Raw genomic sequence first — 14,499 nt, 5'->3', positions numbered from 1 at the left:
GCAGCTTCTCTGCAAATTCTGCCAGTCAGAGCTCAGTGCCCGTCACCTCCCGTCCCCGCTCACAGGGACATTTTAGGACATGGCAGGGAGAAAATCTGCAGGTGTACTTGCTCTTCACGTTGTCTGCCTCCTTTTTGGTGCTGCCCTTTGTTTGGTGAGAAATGTGCGCATTTTGTTAAGTTACTGTAATGTGATGATTAGAAAGCTGACACTGACACATCAGCTAAACAATAACAATTTTATTTCCCATCTTTTGTTCAGCCCACGGAGAAATTGTCAAGTAAGTGTTCTTTTCCGGGTTTTTTCTTTTTTTCTTTTTGCAACACGCAAGACAGACTCCCGTGACAGGCCAGGTTTCTTCAACTTTTTTCTTCCTCTGCTTTCACAGATTACGACGTGGACGGCGGACGGGACCTTGACATTTTTGACATAAATGAAGGTATGCCGGCAGGAGAACACTCTTCCTCCTCATGCCTCCACATCATTATTCAGTAACCATTGCAAAAACGAGTTTTCCTTGTGTGTGGACTCCACAGAGGCAGGACTGGATCTTGTGGAAGGAGACATCGTCCTTGATGAGGTGCGCCAATTTTAACCCTTCAGAATTATTCCCCCTGCACGATTGAATTTATTAAAGACTCATTATATTGTTGCTGTCTCTGTGATTGCTTTTACTGACCGCTGCAGAGGCAAGCTCGAAACTCTATAATAGGGGATGAGTACAGGTGGCCAAAGACGATCCCATACTACATGGAAGATGACTTAGGTAAGAGTAACTGCTCGGGGGAAACATGTCGCTCCTTAAAGCTGTGAACAAGCAAAACTGTGAGTCAGTGCCGTCTCTTACTCATTTCTGTGTGTGTAGTGATATAATAAATTAGCCCAATTGTTTTTTACGGGGTCCTTGGCACCTTTGGCCCCTCTTCGACACCTTTATTCGATGACATGTTTCAAAAAAGTAGAACAATGGCAGTGGTGTCACACAGCTAAATGGCAGCAGCTACTCTCCCAAACAAACGGACTGAAATCTCTACAACATCTGTGGTTATCATGGTCGGCGGACGAAAGACAAATGAAAACAGACAACATGGTGGAGGGCCACAGTGCTGTGCTCGTCATGTGACAGAGCTCAGGTTCGCAAACGGTCATGGGTGAATTTCTATTGGCTGAACGGGATTCACACAGGTGCTGTGGCCATTGAGGGTGGCGGCTGAAGGCGCTGTGTGGCGTCTGTCGGCCTTTTCGCCGGTGAAAAGTTCTGAGTCCGGAACCTACTCTCAATTTGGCCAAACTCGCTCCCATGGAAAAACCGAAAAGAATACGAATCTAATGAAACGTCACCTTAGTGCCTCAGTAAAAAGAATTGTAACGTTTCATGAAAAAAAATTAGCAAATGGTTTTTCGAGTTTAGCTCCAGAAACGAAATGATTACAAATGGACGGACCGATGCACAGACATACAGGTCCCCATGAGAGGTTTGATTTATTCCTATTAATATCATCATTATCATTATTACTATTATCATTGTTTTCTATAGCTACACATGAAACAGTGGAATCTGTAGGACCCAAGACAATGAGGGAGTAACAAAACACAGGGTTGAAGGCAAAAACAACCTACTGGAACGAAACCCTTTCCCATTATTGCGTGCAATGTTGAAAAAATTGTTGGAAAAATGATCCAATAATCGATTTCGAGCTGCTTCAGAACACGTCCACTGCTGAGTGTATACTATGTGTTTGATGTTAACCCCTTTACAACTGAGGCAGCGAGTCAGTCGTGTGAGTCTTATGAATTCTTTATACGCGTTTAAAGAATTCAACTGAGGCCTTGAATGAATTTTACACAAGATCATAATCAATCTTAAAAGGGAATTTGAAGTTGATTTTTTTGACAGAGCTGATTTGTCACCTTCTCTGCAGAGATCAATGCAAAGGGTGTGATTCTGAAGGCCTTTGAGCAGTACCGGCTCAAGACCTGCATTGATTTCAAGCCTTGGAGCGGCGAAGCAAACTACATCTCCATTTTCAAAGGGGGCGGGTAAGGCACAACGCGCTCCTGTTGTACTTTCTCAAAGGTTTAACGCATTATAAATTCTTTACTGCAACAAATGTGCTTCAGAAAAAGACATTGTGGATTCTGTGTGATATAAATTTCTTTTTTTCATCTCCAAAAGCTGTTTCTCCTCAGTGGGAAATCGACACGTTGGGAAGCAGAGATTGTCCATCGGAAGCAACTGTGACCGCATCGCCACCATCGAACACGAGTTCCTTCATGCGTTGGGTTTCTGGCACGAGCAGTCCAGGGCAGACCGAGATGACTATGTCAAAATCATGTGGGACCGCATCTCAGATGGTAACTGAATCATAAATAATGTAAACACTTCCCATTCACGACCCGCATAGCATTTGCCTACTTCATGATTTCATTTTACTTGTGCATTGTTTGAATGTTTTTCAAGATTGAAAAGATTGTAAAGCAGCTTTTATATATTACATTTACAGAAGCACAACGTGTAGTTTCTAATGACACAGAAAATAACGACTTCAGTGTTTCTTATGCAGACCTTCAAGGGAAGCAGACGATTTGTTTGCTTGAGTGATAAGCATGGGCATGCGTCGTTTTCCCGAGATAAGCAGTATCGGCTGCGTCGACCTCTGGTCATCAGATTGTTGATGCGTCGATAATTGATAACACATTGTTTATCATTTTATGAAAGGCTGCCATTAAAGCATAAAAGTACCTTTGATATGTCAGCAGACTTTCATCAAGGCTTCCGACAGGCGCCGGTGTTGAAAAGGAACCTTTTGCGAGAGGCCCTGATACATTTCTTGCGCTCCAACCACATATTGGGCGAATGGAACACGACACTGTGATGATTTCACGTCTTCGCATGTTTCATCCACAGGCAGAGAGCACAACTTCAACACCTACAACGACACCACCTCCAGCTCTCTTGGCGTCCCCTACGACTACGGCTCCATGATGCACTACAGCAAGAACGCCTTTCGCAACGGCACCGAGCCCACCATCGTCACCAAGATCCCTGCGTTCAGCGATGTCATCGGCCAGCGCATGGAGTTCAGCGACAGCGACCTGCTCAAGCTGCACCGCCTCTATAACTGCAGTAAGCGTTGTGTCAGCTTAATCCACCGCTGTTGACTTATTCATTTTAATTATGTTGATGATACCGGTCAATAACACGGCTTATCTCGCAATGGGGTTTTTTTTTCCCCACATGGAAATATGTGAATCAGCATAACGGCCTCTTTACTGGGGAATTGTTTAGTTTATAGCTGTTTAAAGTCCTTCACCTGTGCATGTGTGACTGTGAACCGTCCTCCAGCCCAGGGCTCCACCTTCCTCGACTCATGTGACTTTGAACGTGAGAACATCTGTGGTATGATCCAGGGACAAGGGGACCAGGCGGAGTGGCTCAGGGTCGGTGCAGCTGCCGGAGGGCCCGACACTGACTACTCCAACATGGGCAAATGCACTGGTGAGGATGTCCTTCGAAAGGGACACGCGTGACACGGTGCATGCTGCAGACACGAGTCTGCTTTGAAGGTTCAATTCCGTCTTGAAACAACACAGGAATGTGGACGCTGAAAAAAAGAAAATACATTATCCAACTTGAAACAAACCAGTTGGTTACACACAAATGAATTAAGTTTGTTCAACTTAAAGTTAAGAAGTTAAGACAACACCTTTAAGTTGAACAAACCTAATTCATTTGTTTGTAATGTTTTTCAAGTTGACAATTTATTTTCTTTTTCCAGTGTACATTGAATGGAAAAGGAAATGCAAAAAAAAGAAGATGTATATAAATGAGGCCTAAAGTTTAGTTCTACTAAATTCCCAAATTTCAACAAAAGCTTATTTGTGGCTTCGACAGATCAAGTTAGTAACTTTTAAATTGATGGTCTTTACAGTATGAAAAGTGATACATAAGGGATAATAATAACAATAACAATAATATAATAATAATTATCCCACCACCGTGGCTCAACAAGAAAACACTGCCGAGCAAAACACAAGGAGGCTATTGGAAAACTACTGAACTTGGACATACATCCAAAAAAAAATGTTGTTACAATATACCGAAAGGTATGTGAGGATTAGTTTAAAAGTAGACTTGAAAAAAAAATATATTCATACCATTTATAAAAGATACAACATTATAACAAAAAACAAAACAAAAAAATACGATAGAACAAATAAGGTTTAGTTTTTGAATTGATCAATCGAGTGACATTTGGATCTTCAGGCTCGGGATACTTCATGCACTTCAACACTGGCACAGCCACCAACGGGGACACGGCTCTGCTCGAGAGCCGGCTCCTTTACCCCAGGAGAGGTTTTCAGTGTCTGCAGTTCTTTTACTACAACAGCGGCGGCCCCGGCGACAGACTGAAGATCTTTGTCCGAGAGTACGACAACGCGAACCCCAATGGAACGCTGCGCTTCATAGCGACCGTGGACGGTGAGTGTCGCTGCATCGGAGTGCTGCTCACGATCCACTAGTGCCGGTGAAATCTTTCATACATTCTCTGCTCTTACCTGATGTCCCGACACAGGATCCCCTCAGCAGCTGTGGCAGGTGCACCACGTGCGGCTGGACGTCAAAACCAAATTCCGCGTTGTATTTCAAGGGTCCAAGGAGGGCTCGGGGCCCTCGACAGGGGGCCTGTCCCTGGATGACATCAACCTGTCTGAGACCACCTGCCCGGAGTTCACGTGGCGCGTGAAGAACTTCAGCAGCGTCATGGAAAACACTCCAATGAACACGGCAATCTTCAGCCCGCCGTTCACCTCCACGGAGGGTTACACGTTCCAAATGGAGCTGTACCCCGGCGGAAAGGACGGCTACCCCGGCGAGCTGTCGGCCTTCGCTCATCTGGTGGCCCGCGAGGGGGACACCGGGCAGAAGTGGCCCTGCCCCTGGAAACAGATGACCATGATGCTGATGGACCAGCACCCGCACATCCAAAAGCGCATGTCCAACCAGCGCAGCGTCACCACTGACCCCAGCATGAAGGCGACAGGTGCAGTGACACTGAAAAAAAAGAAAAAAGAGATGATCTTTTAATCACTTTTACATAAAAAAGAAGAAAAAAAACAAATCATGAAAATGCAACTTTTGCTTTTCAGACTCGGACGTGTTCTTCTGGGATGACCCTCGCAAGGTGGGCGTGGAGGTCACCGACACAGACGGGTCCAAGTATTTCCGAGGGCTGGGCGCCGGAACCGCGGTGTTTCTCACTCACCTCCGAGCCAAGAGCCGGGACTTCATCAAGGGAGGAGACGCCATATTTCTCCTCTCGATGGAGGGTAAATGATACGAAACTTGCACCGTGTCCAAGCATCGAAGAGATATACGGGAAGATGTGTGTGTCTGTGTTAACCATTTATGATATAGTAGAACCACATCCAACTCATGTTGGACTAATTGTCAATAACTATATTCTACATACTCATGTCTCCAACTCGTGCAAACAACAAAGGATCATATATAGAGAGAGATGCATGACAACATCACGGATTCCTCTGTTTTTTGTCTCATCCGCTGTCCCTCTTCAGATGTGTCTCATCTGACCGCGAGCCAGCCTACGCCGGGCACCACCGTCCAACCCGGCACCACCACTGCCCCCGCCGATGTCTGCCTCAATGTGCAGTGTCTGAATGACGGAGTCTGCGTGGATCACGAAGGGGAGGCTGCTTGCAGGTGAGCGGCAAATGTAACAATCTGCAAGTTGAGCAATACTCTATTGCCAAGAACACAAACAAGGCATGACAAACTTTGGGACGTGGAACATAACACAATGGCGTTGTGCCGTGTGTCTTGGCCAGTTGCAGTAAACCTTTTGTTACCTTTGGACAGAGCCAAGCTATTTCCCCACGCCATGTATCCAGTCATGCTATCTTGGCACGGTGGTGTGGTGGTTAGCACTGTCACCTCACAGCAAGCAGGGGTTAGGGTCTGGTTGGAATCCAAGTTCGGACAAACCAACCATCCAGGACCTTTCAGTGTGGAGTTTGCACGTGCTCCCTGTGTCTGCGTGGGTTCTCCAGCTTCCTCCCAGAGTCCAAAGACACGCAGAGTGGGGTTAGGTCCTAAATTGACCATAGGTGTGAATGTGCGAGTGATTGGTTGTTGGTCTCTGTATGTGGCCCTGTGATGGGCTGGCGACCTGTCCAGGGTGGACCCTGCCTCTCACTCAGTGTCAGCTGGGATTGGCTCCAACCCCCCTGCGACACTTAAAGGAAGGAGTGGTTTAAATAATGGATGGATGAATGGATAAACTAAGCTTACGACCGTCTGGTACTTGCTTGATGTTGACCATCTTACTATTGGCGAGAGGGGATATAAGCACATTTCCTAGAATGCATGTTTTATGTTTTTTTCCCAGTGGTTTTATCCAAATTTTGATGTTGACATCTCAGGACTGTACTTCAGTTAGATGAATCCTAAAAGCTTTCACCACTTCCTGAATAATCGAATCTTCCCCATCTCTTTGTCCTCCGCTCTCCAGGTGCGTGGTGGGCGATGACTGGTGGTACTACGGGGACAGTTGTCAGTACAAGGGCTCCGTCATGGATAAAACCACCCTTGCCCTCGCCTCTTCTCTGTCCGTACTGGGCGTCATGCTGTTGGTCACAGTCGTCAGTGTCATCTGTGTGAAGAAGAAGTATAAGAAGCGCAGCAGTGGCAACGGCGTCATCTTGGCAAACATGCAAGCTGCATAGAAACCGTAGGCGGAGGAACCTGAACGTTTCCACTGACAACTTAGAGAACAAAGGAAAACAGCGACGAAGAAAATGTTAACTTGAAATAAAATAAATACATTTTTCTGAATGAAATATCTTATACAGCAAGTTTGGACTGACATTACTCAAGTGCATAAAAGGTAAACCATGTAGATCATAACATTATATGAGATCGCCCCCATCTGGCCATCCAATGTAAAGACACTACAACAATGTCAGAATTATTGTGCTAAATAAATTATTTTAAAACTATGTTTCACACAAATATCTTCTTGACTATACAAATCCTAAGTGCACACACAGGAATCCAATAATTAAAAACTAGTCCCAGACAGGATGACTTATATTCACAAATTTAAAATTTATTATACCAAAGACAGGAACATGTTGTGTTGTCACTTTTCCATGTGGATATATTTGTTTGTATTACTGAACTTGACACAGTCATGCCGGTGATAACAGTTACTGTAGGAGGGAGCGGAGCTGGGACTAATATAAACCTGTGGGCGTCCATGTATATGTTTGTGTGTATCTGTGTGTGTGTGTGCGTGCGTACTGTATGTGCATGCATGCAAGTGTGCATGCAAAGATCTGTCTATTAGTGTTCATTAGATACAGTGATGGTTTATTGCATGGGATGCAGGGGTGTCTGACCTGCAATTGCACATAAACATGATTTGTGTGTGTGTGTTTCATATGTGCGTGGGACTAGTACTTTGTAAGATAAAAGGGGAGTGACACCTCCATAACAGCAAAGCTCTTGAAAACTCTCCCCACCATCACAACTTTCACCGACAGACGGGTATGCAGTTCCTCTAAACGCGTCAGTATACAACATTTCTCTTATTTACAATAATTTGGAGGAAAAAAAAACAAAAAAAACAAAATCACCATTTCTCTCAGAGAAGATTAGTAAAAGTGACGGAGTCACCATAAAGAGTATGCAACTCCTAGGAGTTAGTATTCAAAATTTCTACAAAAATTTTCTATGCCATTTTCCAGGCCAAGAGCCATGATTTACTGAAGAAATACAGTATTTTTAAGTGCCCTATCTACAACAGTGGTATTACTAGTGTACCATTCCACATAGTTCACTGATAATAAAAAGATTATGTGTCTCTGGTTTTTTAAAAAGTTCTTTCAGCAAACTTCTCTGCTTTCACATTAAAAGATATGGTAAGTTCTTACAAAACAAACAAAGGTACAAACAAACAAACCATGTAATTGTTGTCAATATTAACAAGTGTTGTGGCGAGCTAATGCTATTGCAAAGAGACTTAGTGTTGGTTACATACTCAGCCGGTCGTCTCAAGGTAGAAAAAAAAGAAAGAATGTTCCAGTCGTTGAGAAGGGCACGACCGCGGACACCAGGAGCCGTGTCCACGGGGCCTTCGCTTTTCAAGAGGGCCGAGTATCGTTAAAGGGCTCATTTGCTTGTTTTTCTTATTCTATGAGTTGCTTTAGGTAAAAACAGGAGGAGCAGTTACAGTGCAGGATAAGGCTGTGTCGAGCTGGAAGGCTTTCATGTGCATTTGACAGCCTCTTTGAGGAATCTCATTCTGTAAATGACCACATTTGGGGGGAGGATCGGAGTCGGTTGGGTCGATATGTAGGCTTCTGTGCATGCTGCCGCTTGGAAGGGAGATGAGGCTGTAGTCGGTGTTCAGAGAGGGGTGTCGTAGTAGTCCATGGGCTGATCGGTCCCAGGCGGCTTCTGCTGTTTCTGCTGATGCTGCTTCATGATTTCCTTAACCTCTTCCTCCAGCTCAGGGGGGATGATGAACTGGTCGTCTGGGTCGGGCTGGGCCGGGGCCGTGAAGTAGCCCCCAGGTTTCCTCGAGGGCGCATCGGCGGCCACCTCGATGAGGTTGTGGCTCTTTTCCTGGCGCGCCACCGACCCGTTGACCCTCCTCTTACCTGCCGACTTCCCTCCATCCCCGACTCCCTGCCACGACTCGTCCCTCTCCAGCCCGTTCTCCACCTCGCCGAGGCTCATGTCGACCCCTTCCTCCAGGGGCTCCGGGGTGCACGGAGGGGGAGGCGGAGGAGGTGGGGGGAGAGTCAACATGGTGCGCTCCTGGCCGGCGGACGAGGGTAACGACGTTTGGGGTGGTGAAGAGGAGGAGAGCTCTGCTTTGAGGCAGTGGACATCCGCCTCTACTTCCACGCGGCTCCCGTTAGAGAAGACACCCGCGATGGGCTCCTCGTCTTCACTGTCCAGCCCGTTGTCTGACAGGGCGCTGGAGAACGTGGCACTGGATAGCTGCCTCTGGAAGGAGCCTGCCAAGCAGGCGGGGTGGAGGGCACAGCAGCTGCGGGCGGAGGGCAGCTCAGAGCTTGGGAACAGGTACTGACAGGGCTGAGTGGCTGTGTGGACCTGCTGCTGCTGCTGTAAGGACAGCGCGTGGGCCTGATGGTGCAGGTGGAGGTGCGGATGGTTGGGCTGGTCGTGCAGCAGCACCAAGGAGCTTTGCGGAGGCTCATCGGACGAGGCCGTGGAACCCACCTCGCTGCTCATCTCGCTGGTACTGATCTCGCTGCTGATTTCGCTGCAGGAGGAAGGGGGCACAGGGAGGGAGCCATCCGAGGGCCGCTCCTTGATGGCCGAGGTCGACGAGGGGTAGGCGCCCAAGCCGGGGCTGGGAGGTGGCTGCGGGGGCTCAGAGCAGCAGCAGGAGCAGCAGTCTTCGCTCACACTGAGCTGGACCACCACCGCGCTGAGGCTGTCTGTGCAACCATATCCCTGCGCCAGCGTGCACAGCTTCTTGGCAGCAGCCAGGCCGTCGGGGACGTTTCGAACGGCCTCTACAGCCTCGGTGGGGGACACGGTGTCCCACAGGCCGCGGCTGCCCAGAATGAAAAACTCATCCTGGGATGTGAGAGTGACGGTCTGCACGTGGGGACAAGGGATGACGGATGGGTAAAGGAAGGAGTAGCCCATGATCCGCGTAGAATCGGTCACGCCATTCACCTTGTTGTCCTATGGAAAACAGTATAAACATCAGTATAGTGCATCCTTTTGTACACTCTACATCGGAACACGGTTTGCTTCAAGGATCCTCACCTCTGTGATGATGGCCCTGTGCTGCCGGACCCTGCGGTACTCCTCCTCCAGCCCCACATTGTGAAGCAGGGACAGCGACAGTGGCTTCCCGTCACGGCACAGGATGGCCTGGCACTTGCCCACGTTGGCAGCTGTGAGGGTGAAGCAGCCACCGGGGTCAGTGGGATCGTGGCGAATGTGACACAGAGCTGCCGAGCCACCCAGCTTCTGGCCCGCGGTTCCAAGTTTCCTGCAGGTGCAAAAGAAAGAGGATATCAAATTAATATACCGATCAAACTTTATCTGTAGTGCACATACAGGTTGGTCCAGTTCAGATGAGCCGAAAAATGGACAAAACAAATAAAAATGCTGACAATGAAAATACTGTAAAAAAAAATAAAAATAAGATAACATTTAAAACTTAACTTAAAAGATAAAATAAATAGAAGAAAAAGTCAATAAAAAACTTCATAATATCAAAAGACCAGTCAAGTATAATAAAAGTAATGAAATTGAAAATATAAAGTATTAAATAAGCGAATAAAATAAAGTAATGTCTATAAAGCAAACTTAATCAAAAGATGAAGCTGAACAGATCATTTAAAGATTTCAACATGGGATATGGGAACTCTCATTGTTTTTGTCATAGAAACATAAAAATTGCCACAATAATGGAGGTTTATCAAAAAGCACACCTTTGCATGACGAGGAAGGTGTTGGTCATGTAGTCCTCTTCGCTCTTGGTCTTGTGAAGCTCTTCGGCCAACACGTCGTTCATCGTGCACTGAAGAAGGTACGGCACCTCCACGTTCCTGTCCCCGTCGAACACACCGTACAGAGCCTCGCGACTCCCACAGAAACTGTTCACTGAGAGGGCCGCGACGCACAGCCTGAGGGAAATGACAAACAACAAGAACGCAACGAGATTAAGGCAGGAAAACTTACGGAAAATGTCCGGAGCAACATTTGCGTTCTCACGTACAGCCCCTCTGGAAAATGTCAGGGGAACATCCGGACTTCAGTGCACGTCTGAAAACAGCTTTTCATTAACTCGACTGTACAGCAGAATCTCCGTCTTGGCTATTCACCATCAATAATGTATAAGCAAATATGGAATCAATATATACAATTGCTTGAATTGGCAATTTAAGCCCATACAGAGATGTTTTGGCACGTGAGTATACACAATTCATAATTTCAATAAGCACAGTCTGCCAATCTGTCATCTGGCTTTAACAGTGCTCATTCTCAAGAGGTTCGGATTAGTGAGGCTCCACTGGACTGGAGTGTGATGGTGTTTTTTTGTTTTTTTTATCATTGTCTGAGGTGAACTCACTTGTTCTTGACGCCCGAGGCCTCTGTGTAACCATGGCTCCACACAGCAGGCCCACCAGATGCCTCGTTCGACGAAAAGGTCGGAGGCGGATCAATACGGAAGCAGCGGATGTTACTGCAAGACAACGAATCATGAAAAAGATCAAAAACTCGTGTATCCCGGCGATGCATTCAAGAGACGTATACAATTAATATATTGGAAATAAGAAAATTGCAGTCACACCGACAGATCTAGTCCTGCATGAAATACAAAGACCTGCAGAGATGCAGTGACATACTTGAGCTGCTCGAGGGTCTTGTGGTCGAGATTGAGGCGAGGGTTCCCGGTCAGGTCCAGCTCCTGAAGCTTGGGAGGCAAGTTCTCTGGAAGAGTGATCTCGCTCAGCTCATTGCAGCTCAGGTCCACGCACTGACGAGAAGAGGGCAAAATGTCAGTACTCCACACAGATACATACAAGCTAATGTGGACTCGTGGAGACGTGCCACCGCCACAGGCTTACTTTCATATCCATCAGCTGCATGACCTCGGGGAAGACCTCGACGGTGTTGGAATGGGCGATGAGCGTGTGCATGCGCCGGCAGTTCATGATGGTGGTGGGCACAGACTTCAGCATGTTTCCGCTCAGGTCCACCTCCTCCAGCTCCTCCAACTTGGCCATTTTACTGATGGATGAGAGCAAGCAACTAGGTAAGATGCATATTGATTGATTTGACTGATAATACTTGACTGTCAGACGCGTCCGAAATGTGTCTTGCATCGCAGCAGCAGCTCCATCCGCAACACAAAAGTCAAGACAATTTAAATCCACATTTAATTTCAGGATCGACTGGGGCACAAAATATATTAAATCATGGAATAGTTTATCTTCGTTTTGATGGTAACAATTCATATTTACTTTGTTTTGCAGTGACGTACCGGCCTGGGTTGCAGCTTGAAAACTAATTTTCTTCTCTTTATTATCTTGAGCACTGCAGATGCTGAATTGCCCTTTTTTCTTTTTAATCAGACATGATGTGCTGTAAAAAGTATTTTTTTGTAAAGGGTTGGTTTACAATCCCTCTTATTTCATTGCGCTTTAAAACCAAGGTGAAGACTCGCAAACTTATTTCAGTTTTCATTTAGTAAAATAAATCTGAGACGCAGCACAGTGTTATCACTCTTCACAGCAGCAATGTCCTGGTGTAATGCAGTTAATGTTCAGAATTAGGACCTTTCCTCATAATATTGTAAATTGCATGTCTTTGGATTTAGGTTGTGATTCCGTTTTTTTTCTGTCAGTTTACATATGAGACGATTAGAGCTGCAACAATTCATTGATTAGTCACCAATTTGGTAAATTAATTGCACACAATTAATCTTTTGATATGGGAAAAAAAGTCAAGATTTCAGCTTCTTAATGTGAGTATTTTCTGGTTTCTTTGCTCCTCTACGACAGTAAACTAAATATTTTTGGTGTGTGGACAAAACAAAACATCACCTCGGAGTTTGGGAAACACGAACGCCATTTTTCACCATTTTATGGACTAAATAATTAATCGAGAAAATAATCGACAGATTAATCGATAATGAAAATAAACTTTAGTCACAGCTCTAGGGATGGGTAATAAAAATGTCTAATAAGAGAAACAGATCAAACATAAATGAAAAATAATTAAGCAATGAGTGGAGAGAAAAGGAAATGTCACACTGGAGTACAACGCTTCTCTTGTTTACCTGGCGGGGAACGTCTGGAGGTGGTTGTAGGCCATGTGCAGAACTCGGAGGTGTGAGTGGCCAGTGAGCATGGGGACACACTTGTCCGTCAGCCGGTTGTTGGTGAGGTAGAGCTCCTGCAGGATGCTGTGACTTTCCTCTGACAGGCTCGAAGGTGGCAGGTGCTCCAGCTTGTTGGCTGATGCGTTTAGGCATCGTAAGCTGAACATGAAAATCAAAAGTGCAAGACTCAATTTTTGCATTCTTTCAGATCAGGGACATTAAAAATTGAAATACGTGACTTGAATTACAAACTACTACTTTTATGATTCCCTTTAAAACACTCCCCTCTCCCATCCATGTCGTGGTTGGTTGTTTTTTATCTGCGTGTCATCCTTGCCCTTGAGCGGTTCCACTGCCCTTGATTAAAAATCCCATTCATAATTTCTGTCCTTCATCCTCATTTCTAGTAGGCTCAAACATATTTTCACATGTCGAGGGGCATTATCCGATGGAAATTTTGAGAGAAAAAAACTGATGATTAATTCTACCTGTCAGATTTGAGGAACAGGTTGCAAGGCAGCTCCACCAGCTGATTGTGCTGTACGTCCAAAACCTCCAGCAGAGGGCGCTCCACTCTTTCAGGCAGCTTCTGCAACTGGTTATGTCCTGTACTCAGCTTCCTAAGACTGTTGCTGCATAACAACCTGCGGCATGAAGAACATACAGATGGCTGGGTCAGAGCTGGATCATCGATGGATGGATAAAAGGATTGATTGATCAATCGATCGATAGATAGAAAGATAGATAGAGAGATGATGTCAAAAAGTACATGAATGAAGACAGTACAAAAATACACACAATTATATAAATAAAGATAGATCTGTGTTAACTGTAACTGAAGCAGACTTAAATGGCCATGTTAATGAGAATAGTACAGCGGGAGGATATGGATGTGAAATTCATAAAATAGCAACGCCTTTAGTGGAGCTGGCAGCTGAAATTCATCATTCTGACACTCATTGGGTAAAAAATAAATCTGCAGACACCGATGGGACCAGAGTGTGAGAGAAAGAGGGGAAAAAAATTAAAAGACGGAGAGAAGAGGAGAGAAGTGAGCTGCGTCTGAGCCGACCGTCTAAAAGGCTCTATAAAGAGGAAGAGAATGAACGGAGGCCGCGGAGGTCACAGGCTATCTGTGTGATTTATGAGGGCTCTATGGGGATAGATGACCGGCCGGCATAGGGCGGGGAGAATAATCCTGCACTGTACTTCATTTACAGGCTTACGGACACATTGACTGAGAGAGAGAGAGGGAGAGGGAGAGAGAGGGAGGCTCACCGCGCCGGGAGCTCGGTGATGAGGTTGTGGCTCACGTCCAGAACTTCCAGTTTCTTCGCTTCACACAGCCAGTCTGGCAAGGACTCCATATGGTTCCTACAGCAGGAGAGGGGGGTGACGATGATGATGATGATGATGATGTGCAGATCATAAAGTGAGACACTTTCCATAGAATAAAATGCACTGGGACACTTAATGAATTTCAACAGTCCTGCTCTAGAAAACACGAGGCAGCATCAGCTGTCCCCCCCCCCGCCCCCTTTTTATAATGTAATAAAATGTCACTTCCTCAGATATCTGTAGTCACAGAGTTGCTGTG

The 14,499-nt window shown here is 46.0% G+C and overlaps 2 protein-coding genes across 3 annotated transcripts in view; one reads left to right on the top strand and one right to left on the bottom strand.

Moving 5' to 3' along the window:
• Positions 1-5: 5 nt before the first annotated feature.
• Positions 6-7,020, top strand: mep1bb (meprin A subunit beta b). Of its 2 annotated transcripts, none has more exons than XM_035634040.2 (14): positions 6-154; positions 262-280; positions 389-439; positions 537-580; positions 688-766; positions 1,923-2,040; positions 2,177-2,355; positions 2,909-3,127; positions 3,347-3,499; positions 4,268-4,483; positions 4,578-5,045; positions 5,152-5,331; positions 5,581-5,725; positions 6,534-7,020. In XM_035634040.2, exons 1-14 carry the CDS (start codon positions 80-82, stop codon positions 6,745-6,747), a joined length of 2,160 nt encoding a protein of 719 aa, XP_035489933.1. In that variant the 5' UTR covers positions 6-79; the 3' UTR covers positions 6,748-7,020. The 2 variants fall into 2 exon arrangements, with proteins under 2 accessions (XP_035489933.1, XP_035489932.1); XM_035634039.2 differs by having other exon boundaries at positions 15-163.
• Positions 7,021-7,109: 89 nt separating this feature from the next.
• phlpp1 (PH domain and leucine rich repeat protein phosphatase 1) overlaps positions 7,110-14,499 on the bottom strand; it is a 43,157-nt gene continuing 35,767 nt past the window's right edge. Inside the window, exons 9-17 of the mRNA XM_035634038.2 lie at positions 14,181-14,276; positions 13,391-13,546; positions 12,861-13,061; positions 11,647-11,809; positions 11,425-11,555; positions 11,148-11,261; positions 10,507-10,701; positions 9,833-10,061; positions 7,110-9,748 (exon numbers count right to left, since the gene is read on the bottom strand). Coding sequence (XP_035489931.2) covers positions 8,432-9,748; positions 9,833-10,061; positions 10,507-10,701; positions 11,148-11,261; positions 11,425-11,555; positions 11,647-11,809; positions 12,861-13,061; positions 13,391-13,546; positions 14,181-14,276 — 2,602 coding nt within the window. The 3' untranslated portion in view covers positions 7,110-8,431. The remainder of the gene's footprint in view (positions 9,749-9,832; positions 10,062-10,506; positions 10,702-11,147; positions 11,262-11,424; positions 11,556-11,646; positions 11,810-12,860; positions 13,062-13,390; positions 13,547-14,180; positions 14,277-14,499) is intronic.

Source organism: Scophthalmus maximus, chromosome 5 (genome assembly GCF_022379125.1).
Source record: "Scophthalmus maximus strain ysfricsl-2021 chromosome 5, ASM2237912v1, whole genome shotgun sequence".
Classification (NCBI taxonomy): Eukaryota; Metazoa; Chordata; class Actinopteri; order Pleuronectiformes; family Scophthalmidae; genus Scophthalmus; species Scophthalmus maximus.
This window is presented reverse-complemented; position numbering and strand designations above follow the sequence as displayed.